The sequence below is a fragment of the Marmota marmota genome, unplaced genomic scaffold, assembly GCF_001458135.2.
Source record: "Marmota marmota marmota unplaced genomic scaffold, marMar, whole genome shotgun sequence".
Classification (NCBI taxonomy): Eukaryota; Metazoa; Chordata; class Mammalia; order Rodentia; family Sciuridae; genus Marmota; species Marmota marmota.
The window spans coordinates 41238354-41261305 of NW_026000016.1; the positions used below are offsets into that span (position 1 = coordinate 41238354).

Sequence of the window (22952 nt, forward strand, 5' to 3'; positions counted from 1 at the left end):
AGAGGTGAGGCAAAGAACCTCACCCCCCCACTGGTACATAGGCCTATCCACAAGTATGGCTATATGCTGGACCGGTAGTCAGTGACGGGTATGATCCAATTGCAGTGGTATCAACCTAAGACAGGAGGCTGACGCCTAAAAGTCAGTTTTCCGATGACGGGTAAGAACCATATGTTGAATTGGACAAACCTAACAGGCACGGTCCCTAGCCAGATTGCTTGTTACTTAAACAGAAGGGGGGAGATGCTAAGAGCCAAGTATATGATGCATGGCATTTTTGGTCGAAAGGTGACGCCAGCTAGCCATTGAGATGATATGATTATGTTAAGATTTGCATTCATATGGATATTGGACTCCTGCTGTTCACCTAGGCCGGCTACGGGACTCCTGGAGAGTTCCCATTGGTTGGGGAAGTACAGTAGGAGGGAGTTCCGGAGGAGGAGCTCTCTGCGGGTCCGGGAGGAGGCCGCGTGGGTGGATCGAAAATCTTCCCGGGCGCTTACCGGACATTGGCGGCAGTTTCAAAAAATAATAAAGTTTGTTCCTGCTTGAGTGGCTCGTGATTTTGTGCCCAGCCAGACTGCGGCAGGAAAAGGAACTGAAAAGGTATTTCACAGAAGAAGAAATACTATTGTTCAAAAACTGTGAAAAAATGTTCAACATCCCTAGCAATTAGAGCAATGTAAATAAAACTAACTCAAATTTTATCTCACTCTAGAGTTAGGCAATTATAAAAAATACAAATAACAACAAATATTGGCAAGGATGTAGGGAAAAGTTTCACTAAATACATTGCTGGTGGGGCTGCAAATTGATGCAACAACTCTGTATGGAGATTCATAGAAAACTTGGAATGGAACCACTATTTGACACAGCAATCCCACACCTTGGTTTATACCCAAAGGACTTAAAATCAGCCTACTACATTGATACAGCCACATCAATGTTTAGAGCAGCTCAGTTCACAAAAACTAAGCTATGGAACAAACCTAGGTGCCCTTCAACAGATGTATGGATAAAGAGACTGTGGCATATATACACAATGGACTATATTCAGCCTTAAGGAAGAAATTATGGCATTTTCTGGTACACTCGGGGAGCAGGCACAGACTCTAGATAGCTCCCCAATATCACATGTGCCCAATATCACTTGTGCCCATGCATTCACGCACACACACACACACACACACACACACAGTCAAAATTATGAAGACTGGTAAGATAGTGCCCACTTGAAATGCCTTCAAAGGTTGAGACTGAGTACTTGGGAGCACCATTTTGAAGTTCATCTTGGGAACAGTGTAGAGCTAAGGGGTCAAGTTCTTGTGTGGTATATTAATCTCCGGTGTCCACAACTAGTGGGATGAAAAAAAATGTAAGGAAGTAAGGAAGTTAGAAAAAAAAAAGGAAGGTGGTAATAGGAAAGCTGGGGTAAGGAGGAGGTAGAGTATACTCCTTCTTCCTCTCCACCTCTTGAGGACAAAGCAAGGAAGCCAAGTGAGGGAGAAGGAAGCTAGTTCTGTGCACACACCAAATCTCCTGGCCACCTGACCTTGGACTCATCAGACCCCGGGATACCCAGAACTTGAACCCATGGATTTATTGTTATGAGCTAGCCTAAGATGGTGAGGGGCAGGAGTGTGACAGGGCAAGACCTCTGGGCATACCTGTGTTTCTCTGTGCCATGGGGAGAACCCATTTGTGGAGCCTAGGATTGGTGGCCTACAGGTGTGTCCTGGACCTCTTTGCATAGTTGAAACCACTGCCTTGGGGGTTCCAGGGTTCCTGGAGAGGGAGGTGTCTCAGAAATTCTGGGGGAAATGTGGACCAAGGCTCGTTTGCTCTCAGCCCCGTTGGAGTGAAGAAGCTAGACCCGGGTGTCTTAGGGGACAGGGCATTGTGTGAGGGTGCGGTTATGTGAGTGAAGGGCCACCACATTAGGACACCAACCTCCCTGAGGTGGCAGACAAAGGAGGGTGGAGGTGCTATGGACCGAAGGCCAAAGGAGCTGTGGGTGTTGGGACCAGACACGCCAGGGCCTTGGAGCCCACTACAGGTTTTGGTAGGTGCGTAAGACACTGTGGGTGGGCAGGACACACCTGTCTGTGAGCTTGTGGACTTTGATCTTCACAACATGACCAGTGCCAAGGTCCTGGGGGCCAGAATCCCCAGGTAGAGGAGCACCATGGGCCAGGCAGGGCGCACAGGGCCATTTGTGGCCGAGACCTCACAAGGGGCAATTGTCAGGGCATTCCGAGGGGCTCTATAAAAGGCAGCAGCCACAGCTGGGCTTCGTCCATTGTGCAGGAAGCTCTTGGTGGTGACCTGTCGGACTCCCAGCTAGTTAGTGCGTTTGGTGGTTGGTGGTTGGCGGTTCTGGTTTGTGTCTTGGTTCTTTGATTTGGGGTGTTGTTGTGTTGTTTTAGTCTTGCTTTGTTGGTTTGGTTTGTTGTGTTGTTTTAAGGTAGCATCCTTGGGTGGCGTGGCCGCTCCTGATGCCTAGAGAGAGTAGTGAGAGTCAGAGTAGGGCGCCCAGGAGCCCCCAGCGGGGCCTGGAGGCCAGCTCGTCCTCGGAGGATGCCCTGACGGGCCAGTATGAGGTGCTGAGGTCCATCGGGCAGGGCAGGTTGGCACCGTGAGGCTGGCCCGCCACATCCTGACGGGGGCGGAGGTGGCGGTGAAAACCGTGAGCAAGGGCGAGCTGGACCCGGCCTTCCTTCAGGCTGAGGTGGCCATCATGAAGGCCGTGGAGCACCCCAGCGTGGTGCAGCTGTTCCAGGTGATGGAGACAGCTGACCGCGTGTACCTGGTGATGGAGTACGCTGGTTGGGGCCAGCTGCTGCAGTACATCCCAGAGGGGGGTGGGCCTGCCTGAGCGGGAGGCGCAGGGACTGTTCCAGTAGGTGGCCAGCGCCCTGCGCACGTGCCACGCCCAGGGCATCGCGCACAGGGACGTGAAGGCGGAGAACATCCTGCTGGACGCGCGAGGCCGCATCAAGCTGTGCGACTTCGGCCTGGGCTGCCAGTTCAGGCAGGGAGAGCTGCTGGACACGGTGTGCGGCACGGTCACCTACTGGGCCCCGGAGATGTTCCTCCAGCAGGCGTACATCGGGCCCGCGGTGGACGTGTGGAGCCTGGGTGTCGTCCTCTACTTGATGCTGACGGGGCACCTGCCCTTTGAAGGGGACACCTTCGAGGAGCTGAGGGACCAGGTGCTGCACCGCTCCTGGGTCTTACCGGCCCACGTTGTCCATCCACGCTCAGGACCTGGTGGCGGAGATGCTGACCGTGGACACCATGGAGAGGCCCAGCATGGCCGAAGTCGCGAGGCACCTGTGCCTTTTGTGATTGCTACCAGGAAGTCCCACCGCCGCTTCTGCCCAGATCTCTCCACAGTGAAGGTCATGCTTGACCTGGGTTTCAACCTCACTGACACCTGGACGTCCCTGAAGGGCCGAAAGTTTGATGAAGCCATGGCTACCTATCTCCTGCTCAGGCACCAGCACACGCAGGGGGTGGGCTTCACGGTCCAGAGGAGGTCTGTGCACTCGGGGCTCCAGCCCAGGTCCTCTGCGGGTTCTCTCCCAGCCACCCTGCCCCGCCAGAGGAGCGCCAGCAAGCCCACCTCTCACTCCAGGCGGGTCATGCCAGCTGTACAGCAGCCGCGTGGGGAGCACCTGCGGCCCGGGCAGAGGGGCAGCAAGGGAGGCAGCCTGCCTGCCCTGGCCCTCCCCAGCCTGCAGGCCCAGAGCCCAGCTGCCCCCGGCATGGCCCCGCAGCAGGACCTTGCCGCCCTGCCTCCTGGCCCTGGGTCTGGAGGCCACAGGTCCCAGGTGGAGGGCAGCATTAGCCCCCAGGGAGTGTCAGGAGGAGAGCAGGCCCTCCCCAGGCAGCAAGCCCAAGGAGGGACAGCGGGCTCCTCCCAGGAAGGCACCAAGGCCTGGCGGAGGGTGGCCAGGAGGATCCTCACCTGCTTCACACGAATGTGCTGTTGCTGCGTGGCGGCCCCCAGGACAGGGCCCAGGCAGGAAAACGGGGTGGCTCTGGGCACGCAGATTGTGAAACAAAGTGCTTCCTGAGATGGTGGCCAGTTGAGATGGAGGCGCAGCCAAGCAGGTGGGTGGGTGCAGCCTGATGCGGCCCTTGCGCCATCCCTGATGGCCTTCCCCAGGACATAACCCGCTGTCCCTGGGTGGGTACCGAGAAGGGGGCGTGATGTGCTCAGGCTCAGGCCAGTCCGTGTCTTTCCCCTCAGGCAGTTGGCAAGGATCTGATCAGCATGGCGCAGGTGCTCCATAGAGGCGTGCCACCTGCAGGCACCTCCTTCCTATGAGTTCCAGTCCAGAGGGCCTGCTGGGGACAGGATGCCTGGAGACAAGTGCTCTACCACCAACCCCCTCCCTGGTCTGCAAGAAAGACTGGGGAATCCTTTTCCTGGGATGCCCCTCCCTCCGCTGTGCTCTCCTCTGCCCCCTGTTTCTGGCATGGCAGACATGGCTCGTTCTTAATAAATTTCTCTTCCTCACAGATCTCCTCGCTTGGATGCTTTCAGGGGGACCAGGGAGATTTGTCTGGGTTGCATCCTGCTCTGAGTTGGGGCTGGGCCACCATCTGTTTGAGCGAAGGGGTGGTTCTGTAGTACTGGGAATAGAGCAAGGCAAGAGGGACTCCTGGGTCCTGTGGAGGTCCCCTGGGCAAACAAGGACTCTCAAGTGCTTGGGAAGGTGGGAGGCTCTTGAGCTGCCTGGGGGCCAGCAGTGCAGACCCTGTGGGGCACCTTCTGACCCTGCTGGTCCCTGATCAAGAGAGTGGAGAAGGGGAGGTGCCCTGGACAAAACATGCACCCAGAGATCATGTCCTCAGTGACCTACATCCTCCTGCTGGGCCCATGTCCTAATCTCTACCATTTACCCCTAGCCCACCAAGATACACAATCACCAATGTCTCCATCCATTCCTGAACTCACAGTGCCTTCGATCCATTCACCTATCTGATGACCACAACACAAAGCACTGCTCCCCTGAGGTTCAAGCCTTCAAGGCAGGAGCTCTCTGGGGACTGGGAAGATTCACAGCAGAAGAGGAGGGTTGTAGACTGTGCTTAGAATGTGGATTCGAGGCCCACCATGGAGTCAGAAGACTCAATTCAGATCCATTCTGTTTGTGTTGGGAAAAGTATAACAGCAGCTGCACCCCAGAAGAAAACCCCAACATGGCGCCTAAGGACCTTCTCTTCCTACTTTCCTGTTTTTTCACTGGCGCGAAAAGTTCCCGTGGTTGTGAACTCTCCCGCGGGCGCCAATTTCAAATCTCGGTGGCAGAAAACCTTAGTCCCAGTAAGAACTAATTCCTGGGCTCCGGACTGATATCTGGAAGAACTTGCCAATAAATGGGTGGCCTGCCATTTAAGCCCTGCCATCTCTCCTTAGATCTATAGAAGCACACAGCCTTTTGCAATAAAATTGGAATTCTTCCCAGCGAATTATCTTGCTTGGAGGATTCTTTCAATAGGTATATGGGTTTTTACCTATATGACTAGAACACAAAGTGTAATCCCATGCAATATCTCAGTTGTCCTTAATATCTTCTCTTCTTCTGAAATACTTTGCAAGTTGATGTTTTCATAAATTCCACCATTCTGTAATTTACCTGGAATGACAAACACTCTGAATCAATACTTTAATTATCCTCCATAATTTCTTGTGAATTATTATAACCTGGCAATGTTATTACCATTTTAGTGGGGGAAGGTAGAAATGGAAGGTAACAATAAGAAAAGGACAGAGTAATTCTCGAACACCAGGTGCTCCCAGGTAGAGGAGAGGGATGAAGCACTACAGAGAGTGACCAGGGGTACAGACACCATCCTCAGAGACGGTGGGAAAGTGAGAGGTGTACTAAGGTGGGTCTTGTTCACTGTAAATTTAGGCATATTCTGGCAAAGCATATGCTGCCCTTCCTGCATATAATTTTAAACTGAAACTAAATATTTACACAGTGCAAACTGACATCATTCTAAGGGAGAAGTTCTACATGTTAGTTCAAAAACAGGTTAGTAAACAGTTTTCATTTTTGTCCTTTGGTTACTAAGGTTTGATCCAAAGTTGAAATTGATCTGTTTTTATCCACTAAGTCTCTGTTTTTTTTTTCAGTCTATCACTTTTCCTTCTTTGCAGTTATGCCTCCTCCCCCCATACCATCCCCCCACATGCCTAGGTATTTGAGATTCTGCCAACCAATCTGTTTTGTGCTCAGTTAACTAATGTGCACTTTATCCATTTCTTAACTTTAATAAATCTCAGAACCTTGTACCTAAAAAGGGCATGAGGTAATTGGGAAAATGTGTTACATTTTTGCTTAAAATTAAAGAAGCATTGCAAAAAAAACTCGGAGAAAATAAAGTAATGGAACAGAGAGAAAAAAAAACCCAGCATGAAATAATAAAAGAAAAAGAACATAAAGATTTGACAGAACACTTTTATTTGTTTTGACATTTTAACTTAGAAAGCCAAGTTTCTCATAAACCTTGTTAACTGGAAATATAATAGATAGAAAAGTGATTATAGAATGTTCCTTCAAAGGTTCCTGAAAGATTTTTTTTTTCTTTTTTAAGCTAAATTAAAGTGATTCCTTGCTTCAAAACTGTATCGTAAATTCAAAGTTGGGACACATAGACCAGATGCACAGTGGAATTACAGAAATTGGAGTTTCTGGGTTCATGGAACAGCTTTTAAGTGCACTAACATTGTTTCCTCCTCGTCTTTTGTATTTTTACATTTGCTGCTGTCTAATATGCCTAGAGATCAAATGGGAAGTCTCCTAGTTTCATTTCATTCATTCATTCATTCATTCATCATTTTGTGACTTCAGGTGCTAGGCAGTATGACAAGTACTTTCTAAAGGAGATAGCTTAGTGGAACAAAAAACAAAGAAATGAATATTTTAGTATGTAATACATTGTATTTTATCATAAACTAACATGACAGACATAAACAAAAGATACTATAGGACTATGTAGGTAAAGCAGGAAAATAAATTGGAAGGTATGGATAGGGTGGGGTACAGTTGGGAAGTTGGTTTTTAAAAGATGGAACAAAGAGACAAGTATGTCAAGGTTTTTATGGTATCCAGGATAGGGTTTAAAAAAATACACACACACACGCACACACATATATGTTGTAGTTTTACATTTATTTATTTTTATGTGGTTCTGAGGATCGAACCAAGTTCCTCACACGCACTAGACGAGTGCTATATAGCTGCACCACAACCGCAGCTCCCCAGGATAGGTTTTTAAGAATGAGTAGGAGTTAGCCAGGAAAGGTAGTAAAAGAAGACATTAAAGACGGAGGAACATCAAATGTACAAACCAGTCTCCATGTATCTATTTGCTCCATCAATTTAACTTCCACAGCTACTAGTAATGGAATTTTGTACAATATGTTTTTTTTTTCTCTCTCTCTCCTTTTTTTTGGTACCAGGGATTGAACTCTGGGGAACTCAACCACTGAGCCACATCCCCAGCCCTTTTTTATATTTTATTTAGAGACAGGGTTTCATTGAGTTGCTTAGTGCCTAGCTTTTTGCTGAGTCTGGTTTTGAACTCATGATCCTCCTGCATCAGCCTCATGAGCCGCTGGGATTGTGGGTGTGCATCACAGTGCCTGGCTTCCTTTCTCTTTTAATATTTATCCCCAAAATTCGCTGATAATTACTCAGATGCTAAATTATTCCTACTGCAGGATACTCAGGGTCTCATTTTAACGTTGCCCTGTGGCTAAGCTGCTTTTTGTGGCAGCCAGTCAAGTGTCATGAAAACTCTTTCCATATATACTAACAATTTATTTTAATGCTGAAATAATGATGGACAGTAGGAAATAGCTACTCAGACACTACATGTTTCAAGAGATTTGATCTCAGTGGAATCTCAAGCTGTTTTCTGATAATAATGTATTTCAACCTAATTATGACATATCTGTTATTTTACCCAGTTTCTTATGGCTGTTACCTGTTTTTCCATTTTCTTTTTATGATCCTGGAATAACCTTTTTTTTATATATTTTTTTAAGTTATAGATGGATAAAATACCTTTATTTTATTTATTTATTTTTTACACAGAAATTGCACAATCATTTCTTTAAATATAAAAAATATATAATTTTGATTTTTGAAAGCTTATTAAGTGCAATATAAACACTATTCCTTTTTTAGAGTTTATTTTTTTTAAACTTTCTTACTGCCACTGATAATTTTTTACACGTTTCCCAATTACCTTTCTTCTCATGATACTTCTAATTTGAATAACATTTTTAGAAGCTATTTGGATCATACCATATATATGCATATAAAGTATACTCATGTATATCCATGAGAAGATAGGAAAGAAATTTGATGCAAAATATTTGCTTTTTTCCATTTTCATTTTGTTCACTTGCTTTATTTTTTTCTAAATTGATTTTGTAGTTTGGGTTTTTAGTATATTCTACCATAATCTAAGTTAAGAAGTAGGCTATTTAAAAATATCTCCCACTCTACTCTTTTTTTCTCCAAAAAAAGTGATTTTAGAAAAATAGAGCAAATGTACAAAAAAAGTAAACATTTAAGTAAAGTTTTCTGAATCCCACTATAATCTATAATCATAATGGGACAATTAAAAAAACTCAAAGATACAAAGAAAATAATACCATTCTCTTAAATTTGAAAGTAAATAAAAGGTAAATGATGATTAAATGACAATAAATTCATAGGGTGAAACATTTGTTGTTTAAATCCAAATAAATACTTGGATATAAGAACACTGACTTTACTTACTAATCTGTAATTGGAAGCATAACATGGAAACTTTTAAAACTTTTAAGATAAGTCAAACATGAAAAAACATTTTCACACTTTGAAAAATATTTTTATGCTGCCTGTTTAATAAGTCCCTATTCAATTTTCTTTAAGAACTGCCAATTTAATTCAAGAAAATTTTGTACATACATGTTGATGGTTTGATTATTTGGAGCAAAATAACTTATTGCTTACTTAGAAATTTTTGAGAATGTTTTTTATTAAGCTTGAACCTGTAGGGTTTTTTTGTTGATTCACACAAATAAACATCCTAACATAAGAAATGCTTAACTATTGTTATAACTCAATATGGTGAATTATTACTTGAACTATTTTTGCTATGACATAGTTGGTAATAAAAATTCCATGTATTGGGGATTACAACAAAAATAGTCAAGATGTACTTGAAGAGAGAAGATATTAAATATTATTGAAAATTATTCTACCATACAAACAGAGACAGTCCTCAATTTCAGTTAGCTTATACTTTGAGAGTGATAGACTGAATTATAAACTAAGATATGGGGCTGGAGACGTGGCTCAAGTGGTAGCACACTCGCCTGGAATGCGCAAGGCACTGGGTTAGATCCTCAACACCACATAAAGACAAAATAAAGATACTGTGTCCACCTAAAACTAAAAAATAAATATAAAAAACTAAGATATGAAGGAAACCAGGGCCAAAGGAAAGGACTTGGGGTGGAACTGTTGCGACATTAGATGAGCTAGACTTGGGAATCGACTAGTAAAAACTGGATGGCTTTGAGCAAGCAACATTTGAATAGAGATCTGAAAAATGAAGCAAAGCCAGTCATCAAAAATCTCTAGTACAAATATTCTAGAGGAAGAAACAACTAGAGAAAAAAATCTTAAAAAAAACTAAAGAGAGACAAGTTTTGAAATGCTTAACAAATTATAAACAAACCAGGGTAGAGCGGTCCCAGTTAATAAGTGGGACACATATGAGAAGAGATTGGAGAAAATAGCAAGATCCAGATAATGTGTTTCCGTCCAGGTGGAGGTAAAGAATGAAGACTCCTTAGTAAAAAGGAGATGTCTTAGAAGAATTTTAATCACAGGAGTGATGTGATTAGATTTGCAAAAATCACTTGTGGTTTTGCACAGAATGGCCTGAAGAATAGAAGAGCTGAAGCCTAGAGTCAAGTTAGGCTGGTCAGTAACAGAATGTGGGGAAATGGAGAAGGGATGATACTTTCTTTTCTTACAAAATCCAGTGATGCCACTTAAAATTGTGAAAGAAAGCACTGGAGTGTTAAAAATTATTTGTGGTTAAAAAAAAAAGAAAGAAAAGGTAATCGTATGAGAATTCCTTAGGTCTGATAAACACCTATACACAAAGTAAGATTGTGAGGAGCTGGTAGGAAGAGATATGGCCTTATACTTTATTTATTGTTAGAAGTAACTAAATTTGAAAGATCAAGAATTAGAAGTATAAACATATTGTTTGAAATTGGAATAGTAAGCAGAAAAAATTATTGGCCTCCGGGCCAAACTCTTTGAAGATGAACTACATTTTGGGTAGAGGTATTCCTTTAATAAAAGTGATTTTAATCAAATAAATTGATAGGAAACTTTGCATCTCTTTGTTCCAAAAACTTAATAAAGGCAAAGGAACTGGACTTATCAAAATTTTAAGGTCGTGGAAAGTAGTCTCTACTTACAATGTTGGGAACTACATTTGATATTTAACTAATGTATTTTCCCGGTAATTGGGACACCACAAAATTGAAAGTTAAAGACGCACAGTCCAACCTATAACTAAAGAGAAATTCTCCATGTAGCAACCTAGACATGAAATTTCAATATCAAAACAAAAACATCAGGCTTTTTGGTAGTGGTGAAGGGTGGAGAGTGGTGGTGTTTTGTAACAGGATATTGGCACCACCTAGTGGAGAAGATTTTATTTGTTTAAATTATTAAAATCAAAGCTCTAATGAGGAAGCTCAAGTTAACCAACTTCACTAACACTAATGTTAAAATATTTTGCAAAATCTTCAGAGGAAAATCAATGAATATTACAGCCTACACAGATATTTTATTTTTTCACAAAATTCAACTTCACAGGAGTGTTTTTGTTTGTTTTTATGAAATGTAAAACATTTTTTTTTGCTGAATATGTAGGACAGTTATGTTATTTCTCCCCTTACTTTTAAAAAAAAATATTTTTAGTGGTAGATTAACATAATATCTTTATTTATTTATTTATTTATTTATTTTTATGTGGTGCTGAGGATCGAACCTAGTGCCTTACACCAGGCAAGTGCTCTACCACTGAGCCCCAACCCCAGCCACTTTCCCCTTACTTTGTAAAAAGAAATTCCAGAACAGAATGCTAAATAATTACCATTATTATAAAACCAAGTAATAAAAGAAGTTTGAGAATTTAAATAATAATCTAACAAATATGTGTGACAATAAATATCTTCAAATTTATCATTTTTAAAAACTAAGATGCAATCTTTCTAATATCCCTGTTATTGTATCTTAGTTAAACAGCATACAGTCTTAAAAGCATTAACAATTAAAATCAATAACCAGCATATTTATTTTTTCATTTGATTTTATTTTCTTTTGTTTGTTCTAGTTAGCTATACATGACAGTAGAATGCACCCTTACACATCACACATAGATGGAGTATAATTTCTCATCCTTCTAGTTGTACATGATGTAGAATCCCACTGGTCTTATAGTCATATGTGTACATATGGCAATAATGTCTGATTCATTCTACTATCCTTCCTACCCCCATGCCCCCGTATTTATTAACTTTGTTTTTATTTTGTATATCATATAATTAATATTACAAATAAAAATAATATGTAGATTTTTCTTTCATATTTTATTGTAAAATATAATACATATAAGTAAATAAAATATGAACATAATCTATTACAAATAATTCTAATCATTCTGTTTTATTCCTAATGATGATTATTTGTGCCCCCTCCCTTTACTCTTGATTAGTCTTGTCAGGATTGCATTAATTTTGTTTTGTCCCCAAACTAGCTTTTAGTTTCTTTAATGCTTTATATATTGTGTATTTTTTTCATTTTATTATTTCTGCTCTTTTTACTATTATTCACTAATTTCTTTCTACACAGCTATTTTTCTAGTTTTTTGAGAATTCTCACTTCCTTAAGTTTTACCTCCTGTATTTTCATTTATTTTACTAAATGTTTGTGTACAATTTTGATTATTATTCACTTCAAAATATTTTCTAATTCTCATTGATTTTCTCATTGACCTATAGAAGACTTTATGTATTTGTAAACCAATTTTTGTTTATTGCTATTTTCTTGTTTTTTTTTATAACATGGGGGAACAAGAATATATTCTGATTTTGATAGTTTAAAATTTATCAGAACTTGCATTATTATCATCTAATGTAATTTATTTTCATAGATATTTTATGTGTTTTTTAAAAATATTGTTGGGTACAGTGTTCTTTGTATATAAAGTAAGTCTTTTGTTTTGTAAGTTTTTCAAAATATCCTTAAGAATTTTTCTTGCTTTGTTCTCATCAATTATTAAAGATGTACACACTGTCTCCAACAGTAATTTTGAAACATATACACTCTAAGATTTTATATATATATATATATATATATACACACACACACACACACACACATACACATACACACATATATACACGTACACACACACATACACACATACACATACACACACACATATAGACTTTTTACTAGGTGCTTCACATTTTATTTTATTTATTTATTTATTTTTGTACTGGGGACTGATACCGGGGGCATTTAACCACTGAACCACATCCCCAGCCCTTTTTAATATTTTATTTAGAGGCAGGGTCTCGCTGAGTTGCTTAGGGCCTTGCTAAATTGCTCAGGCTGGTTTTGAACTTGAGATTCTCCTGTCTCAGTCTCCTGAGGTCTGGGATTTTAGCATGCGCCACTGCTCCCAGCATTATTAGTATTCTTGATGACTGCCATTCTGACTGATGTAGATGAAATCTCAGTGTAGTTTTGATTTGCATTTCCTTGATTGTTAATAATGTAGAATATTTTTTTCATATGTATTTGTATTTCTTCTTTTGAGAAATTTGTGTTTAATTTGTTTGCCCTTTTAGTAATTGTGTTATTTGATTTTTTTGGTGTGAAGTTTTTTGAGTTCTTTATATATCCTAGATATTAACCTATGTCAGAAGAGTCACTAGTAAAGATTTTCTCCCATTCTTTGGGTTCTCGCTTCACATTCTTAATTGTTTCCTTTGCTGTGCAGAAGATTTTTAATTTGATACCATCCCATTTATTAACTGTTGGCATTATTTCCTGAGTGTTAGGTAGTCTGTTGAGTTGGAGTGATGATCCTACATTTTCTTCTAGGAGTTGTACAGTTTCTGGTCTAATTCCTAGGTCTTTGATCCATTTTGAGTTGATTTTTGTGCAGCGTGAGAGATAAAAGTCTAGTTTCATCCTTCTTCATATGGATAGCCAGTTTCCCCATTTAACTGGAACATTCAATCCATTTCTGTGTCATAAAATTATTGCTGTGTTGCAGTTAAGATCTAACCCTTTAGCTTAATCCCTTTTACTCTTTATTTGATTCCTCTTTACAATCTTGCTGCCTTCTGAATTGGTTAATTTTCATGATTTAATCTTTCCCTTCAAGTAGGTTAAAAACTTCATCTCAATCTGCTTCTATAACTTTGGCAATTAATCTAGGAATTAAAACTAGTTGTCTTAATTCATTTGGACTGCTATCACACACCATCATTAACTGGGCAGTTTATAAAAACATCAGATGTTTATTTTTGACAATTCTGAAGGCTGGGAAGTATGAGAAGGTGCCAGCAGAGGATCAACTGAGGGCACCTTCTGGTTCATAGACAGCACCTTCTACTTGTGTCCTCACACAGTGAAATGGAAAGGGCAGCCTCCTTTGTAAAACCACTCTAAAGCTTCTTTTAACATAGCTCTAATCCCCTTCATGAGAGCTCCACCTACATAATCTAATTACCTCCCCAAACCCCACCTCCTAATACCAACACATTGGTGATTAGGTTTAAACATGAATGTTGGGAAAGCAACAAACATGGATATCATAGCATGAGCCTTCTTAACAATGTCTGATGCCAATTTATCACTCAGACAGCAGAAGAAAAGTCTAATCAGCAGAAGATTATCTAAATGTCAATCAGTTGATCAATATACCCATTTATCTATCTTGCTCTTAAAAATGATTCTTCCTAGTTGCTTAGGAAATTGTGGGAACAATCTAAGTCTGAAATCTACATGGTGGGAAGTCAGAAAGAGAAGGTCACAAACAGACTGGAACTCACAGGGAAGGCAACTTCTGTCCACAGTAAAATTCCTTCCAGAATTTTTACCTTGAATAATCACCTGGAGTAAAGTCAATAGATTTATTGCATGCCCTCCTAGCAGCACATAGATTAGTGTTTGATCGAATACCAAAAGATGGAGGCCCAGCCATTTTCATCTATCAATTATTACACCTATGTATGAGTATGAGTGAACGAATGGTGTAACCCTACATCATGTACAACCACAGAAATGGAAAGTTGTGCTCCATTTGTGTAAAACATAAAATACAAATTATTAAAATAAAAAAGAAAACTATCACAGCTAGTTAATACCTTTCCACTCTTCTCAACACTGAGAGCTTATAAGACATCAATTCTCTTTTCTCAGTTTATATACCATTGTCATGTAGTTTATATATGTGTGTGTGCACACTTGTGTATTTAAACAGCATAAGATTACATATATTCATATATTATATATATTTGTTTTGTAGTCAATGTTAATTTTTATTTACTCCTGTGTATATCACCTTCTTGGCTCTTCATTTCTTCTTTTATCATAGACCCTATATCCAGGGGCATTTTCCTTTTTCTGAAGTATAGTTCATTTGTTTTTGTTTTATTAATGTGAATTTATGGAGGCAATTTTCTCAAATTTTATTGATCAAATTTTCATTCTTGAAAAATTATTTGTGTATGTAGAATTCTAGATTGGTAATTACAGCTTTCTCCAAATTAAAAAGATCTTTTAACATCTTCTAGCTTGTCACTGTTATTGAGAAGTCTGCTGTAAGTCTAACCATTAATTGCCATTAAATGAATCTGACTTTTTCTTTGGCCAGGTTAAGATTTCACTCTTTTCTTTGGTTTTCTGTGTATTCTTTAAAATGAAGCGAGGCATTCATACCAGTGATACCACAAGTTACCCGAGAGGAATCCTGCTTCCTCACACATTGAAGTATAACATTAGAGAAGCACACCGAGGCAAGCATATAAAGCAGGGTTTATTTAGAAAGGGGTACCATAGACTTCTCCCAGGAAGAAGAAGGGGGCCATGGCTGGTATCCTGGTATCTTAAGAAGTGAGGGTATTCTGCCTTTTTTTTTTTTTTAATGTCTTAGGCTTCATTTGTTCTCCTGCTCTCTCCCCCTTATCTCTCTCCTTCCTGTGTATGTGACTAGGCCCAGGAGATGCTCAGGTGGAATGACCAAAAGGTGAGAAGCAGATGGACAGGAGGATTGGCCAGATGAAGCAGCCCAGGACACATTAATTAACAGCTTTTACAACTCTCTGTAGGGAGGGACAATTCCTGGGACAGATTACCTTAGCAACAGGTTGGAACAGGGAAGGTATCATGATAAGGGTGGAGGAAGGGCTGTGAAGTCCCTGGGGGGCAGACTCCAACTTTCTGGACTTACTCAAATTGGCCTCCTCGATCTGACCTGACTTGATTTACCTATCTATGTTGACTGCCTGGCTAATTCTGGCTTCACCAGTGTGAATCCATTCAGGGTCCCTAATTGGACTTTTATTATTTTTGCCTAATAAACCTAACAAGTAACGGTCATGTTAATGACTGTTCTTAAGATAATGAATATATATATATTTTTTTCATTTTAACAATTGATTTTTGGTAGTATTAGTGCTTTTCTTACTGGAAAGAATGTAATTTTTCAGTTGTTTAATTTTGCATAGGTTTTTTTTTAATTTTAAAATACTCTAATATATACGTTGTTTTTGAAATTTTTTATTCATTAAACTTTATATTTTTGATATTTAATCATAGTGTTTAAAACATTAAGTTTTCATTGTATATAGGGTAAGTATCAATTATGATAATGTACTGTGTATTTCAAGAGCTGGAGAAAGGATTTTGAATGTTCTAACTGCAAAGAAATAAATGTTTGAAGAAAAAGATATTTGCCCTGATTTGGACATTGTGCAAAGTATACATGTATTAAAACATCATAAAGACCCCATAAATATGTGCAAATAATTATCAATTAAAAAGATGTTTTCACCATGAAGAAATGATAGATCATTGAGAAGATAGATGTTTAGCTTGACTTAAACATTACACAGACTATACAAACAGGGAAATACCACATAGTAAACTGTCATTAGGTGTAATTTTTGTTTTAATCTATCATTTTTTTTTCAAAAAATTAAAGAAAAAATGAAAATATTGATAAAATAAGCAAATATGATAGTAGATTAATGGCACAAAATATTAGTGAGTTAAACAACTGACAGAGTGTCAAATATAGTGGATGGTTAAAGAAGATTTAAGAGAATATGTGTTCTCTTAACATAGATTGTGGTGAGATGTGAATCCCTTTTCTGTGGCCCCACCCCTTTGGCCTTGTGCGCTGCATCCAACATGGCTTCTCTCTTGGATGGCTCTGCCCATTGCTTCCTACAGCTTTCCTTGGCAGATGTTCCATGTTACTAGAATCTCTTAATTCCTGAGGTCTCCACTGCAGCTTTAGCTTCATTCTCACATTTTTATGCATTTCTGTCTCAGGGGCTACCTGAAGGGATTCTGACCCTCCTGCACTTTGCCTGGCCTCCCAGGACTTCCTTTGAAATCTCAATGGAGGCCTCCATGATCCCCAACTCCAGAATCCTACATTTTGAACAACTGGCACCACATGGATGATGCCAACTCCTGCTGCCAGCTCAAGGAATAGCTGGGCTCCTTGACTATGGTTGCAAGGGCCCTTGAGTCTAGACAACTGAACATTATTTAAGGACCCATGAGGAAGGAACTTCATAGGTTCCTCTTATGGAGGCAGGGTGCTCCTACGATCTCTTTTCAAATGAATTTTTATTTTACACCCTTAAGACTTCTATGGGTGTAGTTTTCTAAGATGCCCTCAAGGAACCTTTCCTTGTATCTCTGTATACAACACTTAGCTTCTCTTTAGTGGTGGTAATCACTTCAGCAACCACATCTTCTTGGCTCCAATTTTACAGTTACTTCTTTGGCCAAACTGAAAGCTTTTTGAATCTTTCTTGGGTTTCCTTTTGCTTCTGATTATCATAGTAAACTTGGATTAATAACCACCAGCAATACCCATGCAACTTTCTGAATTTGTGCTGCCTTGAAATTTACTCCCCAGATTAATTAGTCCATCAACTATAGATTGAGACTCAAAGTTTCAGGTCATGGGCAAATTGCAGACAAATTCTTTGCTGTCATGTGACTGTATCTAATGTGACTTGTCTCTAATCCAATTCCTAAGAGTCCTCATTACATTCTGAAACCTCATAAGCATCGTCTTTTTACTGTTCATATTGTTATCAACATTCTGGTCTTCTCCGCTCCCATCAGAATTACCTAAAAAACTTTGCTTTTAACATTCTAAGTTTTCTCCAGCCTGCATCTCCAAACTTATCCAAACTCGTGTCACAAACCAGTTCAAAAGGCTTCTGAACCAAATGGTCAGGTTACTCACAGCAACAACCTTACTTTTCAGTATCAATTTACATGTTAGTCAGCTTTTCATTGCTGTGACCAAAGTAACTGACAACAGTTACTTAGCAAAGAAATAATTTATTCTCAGTTCATAGTTTTAAGGATTAAACCTCTGAGTTGGTGAACCCAAAATAAGATTTTCTTTACGAATTCTCAGTTGATATATAATTTTAAGCACCTAACTAATTTTAGAAATGAAATTTTAAGCATCTAATTTTAGAAATGTAAGACAATGATTTCATGCTTCAACATTTAGTATTATAGACTCAGTTGTTATTTTGGTGTTATCAAAATAAATTTTTTTTTCTGTATGTGTTTAAGGTTTTTTGCTTTTGTTTTTTTATGTTTGTGTTTTAGCAGAGCCTAAATATAGGTTTCCTTTGTGTATATACTCGGGGGAGTTTGCCAAGATTTACATTTGTGTTTTGATTTCTCTAATCAATTTTAGGTACCTTTGAGCTATTAATTTTTCAGTTATTACTTCTGTCAATTTTCCCTCCTTTGAAACTCCAGTTATTCATATGTTCTGTTACTTGACACTGCATGACACATTTTTTTACTCTGTTTGATTTGTTCTTATTTATGCACTTTAGACTTTCTGTATTTAATTTGTGGCATTTCTACATTAGACTTTCTTCAAGTTTAAATATTTCCCTCTGTGTCCATATGACTCATGAGACATTATTTCACATATTTATTCTGTACTTTCAGAATAACACATGATTTTTAGAGTCATTTTGTTTTGGGTACCTTTTTATTTTTACTTATTTACATCTTCTTTATATAGTTTCTTTAACATACTTAAAAGAGTTATCCTAAAGATATTGATAGCATTGTAGCTTCAGGAGCTAAGTGTCTGCTATTTACTAACTTTATTTTCTCTTCCTGGACAGACTTTTTCTCCTTTCATATGTGCTTTAATTTTCATTTGAGTCCATACATTTTGTATGAGATGGAATGTTATGACTTAAGTTTATATAATTACTCCCACCAATGAGAGTGTTTGCTTTCTTTTGATCTAATTAAACTCATTTGGGCCTGGGTTATATTTTAGTTTGTGTCAGTCCACTTCTGGTATGAAAATATGCAAAGAGAGGACTGTGTGTTTGTGTGTGTGTGTGTGTGTGTGTGTGTGCGCGCGCGTGCAGGTACGCTCATATGTTTTCAATTGAGAACCGGTTAGAATTTTGTTCCTCTATCCCAAAAGACTGATAAATTTCCCTGCTTCTTTGATGCTTTAACTCCTGTTTTAGAATTTGATCCTGAGTGATTTTCAAATATAGCAAATATGTTCAATAAAGATACTAACTGTTTACTTAAAGCAGGCCACTTTTCCTATTGGGACATTTTGACTGAGAATATGGGAAATTTCAGTCCAAAACCTCAGCAGTGCCTCATGCATGCTAGGTGAGCACTCTACCAAGTTTCAGAAAATTTTATGCTAAATGTAATCTCTCAAAGTTCATCTGGTTCTTCCTTTCTTCATTACCATTCCTCTATTTATTCAAATTCAGATCATCAATCCATATCCAGAGCTGGCAGTCCTAACCAGGTAAGAAATAGCCAGACCATATGTTTGCATGAAATAGGGCTTTCTCACTTGGATTTAATTAATTTAATCCTCTCAATCCCACAATTTACTTTTAAACACACACACACTGTTTTACATGCACACTGTTCTAGTCAGCTTTCCGTTGCTGTGATTAAAAGATCTGACCAGAACAATTGTAGAGGAGGAAAAGTTTATCTGAGGTCTCACCATTTCAGAAGTCTCAGTTCATAGATAGGCAGCTCCATTCCTCAGGGTTTGAGGTGAGGCAAAACATCAGCAGGGAAGAGTGTGGCAGAGGGAAGCTGCTCACATGATGATCAAGAGGCAGAGAGACAGAGAGAGACTCCACTGGCCAGATACAAAGTGATCAGATACTCTAATGACGCATCTCTTCCAGCCACACCCTACTCACCTTTATTTACCACTCTGTTATTCCCCATCCCCCCATCAACAGATGCATTCACTGATTGGGTTAAAGCTCTCATAACCCATTCATTTTTCTTCTAAACCTTCTTGCATTATCTTATAAGTGAGCTTTTGGGGACACATCACAACCAACCCATGACACACATTCCCACAAGGGATGGATCAGTAACCATATAGGTATTTTTAAAAGCAAAGTGAACCCCGACATACCATATGTTTGCTTTTATTATTAGATTGCCAAGGACCTCCTCCAATAGGAGATACAGAAATTCTGTTAGGTTCCTGGCCTGACCGGCCTTATCCAGAGGGTACTCAGGCTACCTACAAATGCCACCCTGGCTATAGAACACTTGGTACCATCAAAAGGGCATGCAGAAATGGAGAATGGGTGGCTCTTAATCCAGGCAGGATATGTCAGAGTAAGTACTTCACTTTTTAAAACAATACTTATTCTTAAGTTTTAGGTGGACACAATATCTTTATTTTACATTTATGTGGTGCTGAGGATTGAACCCAGTGCCTCTTGCATGCTAGGTGAGCACTCTACCACTGAGCCATTACCCCAGCCCCAAGTACTTCATTTTTTTGTGTGAAACTTATGAAATCTTTTAGTTGTGAAAATGCTTAATACTTGATATTGTAACAATAATGGTTGAATTATATCATTCTTATCATTTTAATACAAAACAATACATGATTATTTTTAAAAAGAGGACAGTAATCCGAAAAAATTAAAAAATACAATTATAAAATAATAGCTTTGCTATTTTCAATTTTCCTTATATTCAATGTTGTCCTCTAATTAAATGCCGAATATCTTTGTCCACCAACTCCTACATAAAATGTGTTCCCTGTATAACATACTAATACATATACATATATTATTTTTATTTTAGAGAAGCCCTGTGGACATCCTGGGGATATTCCATTTGGTTCTTTTCATCTTGAAGTAGGAAATAAATTTGAATATGGTGCAAAAGTTGTTTATAAATGTGACGAGGGGTATGTAGTCAATATTGAAAAGGTTTATAACTCAAATACTAAAGAGGAACTGTACTAATTTATATACACAAATAACTTGAAAATTAAGGTACAATATAAATTATTATATGTGTATATCATACTCTTTTCTTAACATTAAGAAAGTCAAGCTGTAATTACTCTAATATAGTATTATTATAAGTATATGGAAAAACAGTTCACATGTAAGTAAATGTTCACCCAAGGCATCTTTTCTACATTGTACTATTTGCAGGGTATTTTGGGTTATCTATGTTGGGGATAATTAGATATATAATAAAATTATAAATTTATAAAATTTAGGAAGAAGCAATTCTTTGGTTGTAAGTTTTACTTATAAATGCTATTATTTAAATTTCCATGTTATACAAATTATTTTTATCATTCATATAAAAAATGCTACTCTTTCAGAATCATTGATTTTATGCCTTCTAACTAGCCAGTCAGGTTTCCTGACGGATCTCATCACAGTACCTCCTTAGTATTTGTTCTTCTCTATTATTCCTCTCTAGGTCAAAAACTTATTTTGCAGAAAATTTTGTACATTAGAAAGCCATGATCTTATCACTGTAATTTTATACTAAACAAGAAGAATCAAGAGATTATAAATTGAATCATTATTCTCCCTTCAAACATTTCTTGATTTGGAGCAAGAAAATGTGATAGTTTAAAGGTCAGGCTTGACACTAAACCCACATTCCAAACCTTCAACTCTCAGTATCTGTGTGTATAAATAGGTCTTCACTTGAATTTTGCTCTCTTTTTAAAGTGAACACATATCATGTGCATCATGGGATTAGTGAGAGAAAGAAATAAGATCCATACTTGAAGCCCTTAAAAGAGATCCTAGAATATTTCAAATGCCCAATAAGTTTTAGTTCTTAATAGTTTGGCCTCTTCAGAGGAAGTTTTTCAAACACATTTTCAGTCCAACTCTCAGTCATTACTACTGTCTTCTTCATAAGTAACCAAGTAGGTTAAGCCAATCTGGGCCTGAACTTTTTGATTTGCTCTATTTCTGAAATCTCCCTGTATTTCTAGAAAAGTCTTCCCTTTAGGTTCCAACAATGACTTGGAAAGGAATCAAAATCCATAAATTTCTTTTACTTGATTTCCTCAATTGTAACAATTCATATTTATAACTTGTTAAAGAAATTAGCTACAGACTTGCCTCTGATTCTGCCTCTCTTTACCTCACCCTGTGTCCACTAGGGGTAACTCTGCTATAGCTTCACTATGAGAGTTCCTGCTATTCTCAGTCTCCAACAGAACTTTATCAGTGAAATCACTGATATTTATCAGTGAAATGAAGTGTCGAGATCATCCAGCAAACTAAAATAATTTGTTATTTTAAAATTGTTTTATTTAAAATAAATTTAACTCTTAAATTTATTTTCAAGGGGATATAAATCTTTTGACCAGGTTATAGATGGTGAAGTAGATTTAAATTTTTTTTTAATATTTGTAGATGGACAGCATGCCTTTATTTGTTTATTTTTATGTGGTGCTGAGGATTGAACCCAGTGCCTCACATGTGCAAAGCAAGCACTTTGCCACTGAGCTACAGCCCCAGCCCAGTGCAGTAGATTTTTTTACCCCTTGGTTTCTGTCAACTAACCCTTTTTGATCTTTTGCCTTTAGTTATTTCCCTTGCGGAATACTAACCATTTAACTGGATATTCAATTCAGATATCCAGTTTTATAATCCTACAGGAATTATAAAAATTTTGAGAAGTTTCGAAAAACCTTAATTTTTTTTTTTTTTTTTTATTCTGCTTGTCTGGGTTTGAGTATTGTGAGCTACTGTTTTTTGCCAATCACTATCAAATAGGCAACTTCATTCTTTTTTTAAATTTAAATATTTATTTCTTTAGTTTTTAGGTGGACACAGTATCTTTATTTCACATTTATGTGGTGCTGAGACCCGAACCCAGTGCCTCACCCACTCTAGGCAAGAGTGCTACCAATTGAGCCACATCCCCAGCCCCGCAACTTCATTCTTTTACCTCCCCTCCTCCCTCCAAATATTTGGACCATGGGAGGCTTTTGCAGAATGTTGCAGAATATCTGAAAAATCTTTGGGAAATAAATGGATCTCTGGTGCAGGTGGAAAAAAAATAACCAGAAAATCTGCTTTCTCTGTTAAGAGGGTACATTCTAGCTAGTAGAGAAGTTACAGGATTATCTTAGTAGTCAATTATTTTGTTTCCTTTACATGAGTGATACGTAGAATAAATGCTTGGCTCTGTGACTAAAACTTGGTTTATGAAAATGTTTTCTTTCCTTACAGAATTAGTCACAAATAAAAGCATTTTCCTTTTTTT

General features: G+C 38.7%; 1 protein-coding gene and 1 pseudogene across 1 annotated transcript; both read left to right on the forward strand.

Moving 5' to 3' along the window:
* The first annotated feature begins 2640 nt into the window (after positions 1–2640).
* LOC125618421 (sperm motility kinase Z-like) lies at positions 2641–4079 on the forward strand. Its single transcript, XM_048809015.1, is given in 2 exon segments — positions 2641–2851; positions 2853–4079. Coding segments are annotated over 2 exon segments (1341 nt in total). The 5' UTR covers positions 2641–2737.
* A 136-nt stretch (positions 4080–4215) lies between these two features.
* The window catches only part of LOC107140322, a 57968-nt pseudogene continuing 39231 nt past the window's right edge, over positions 4216–22952 (forward strand).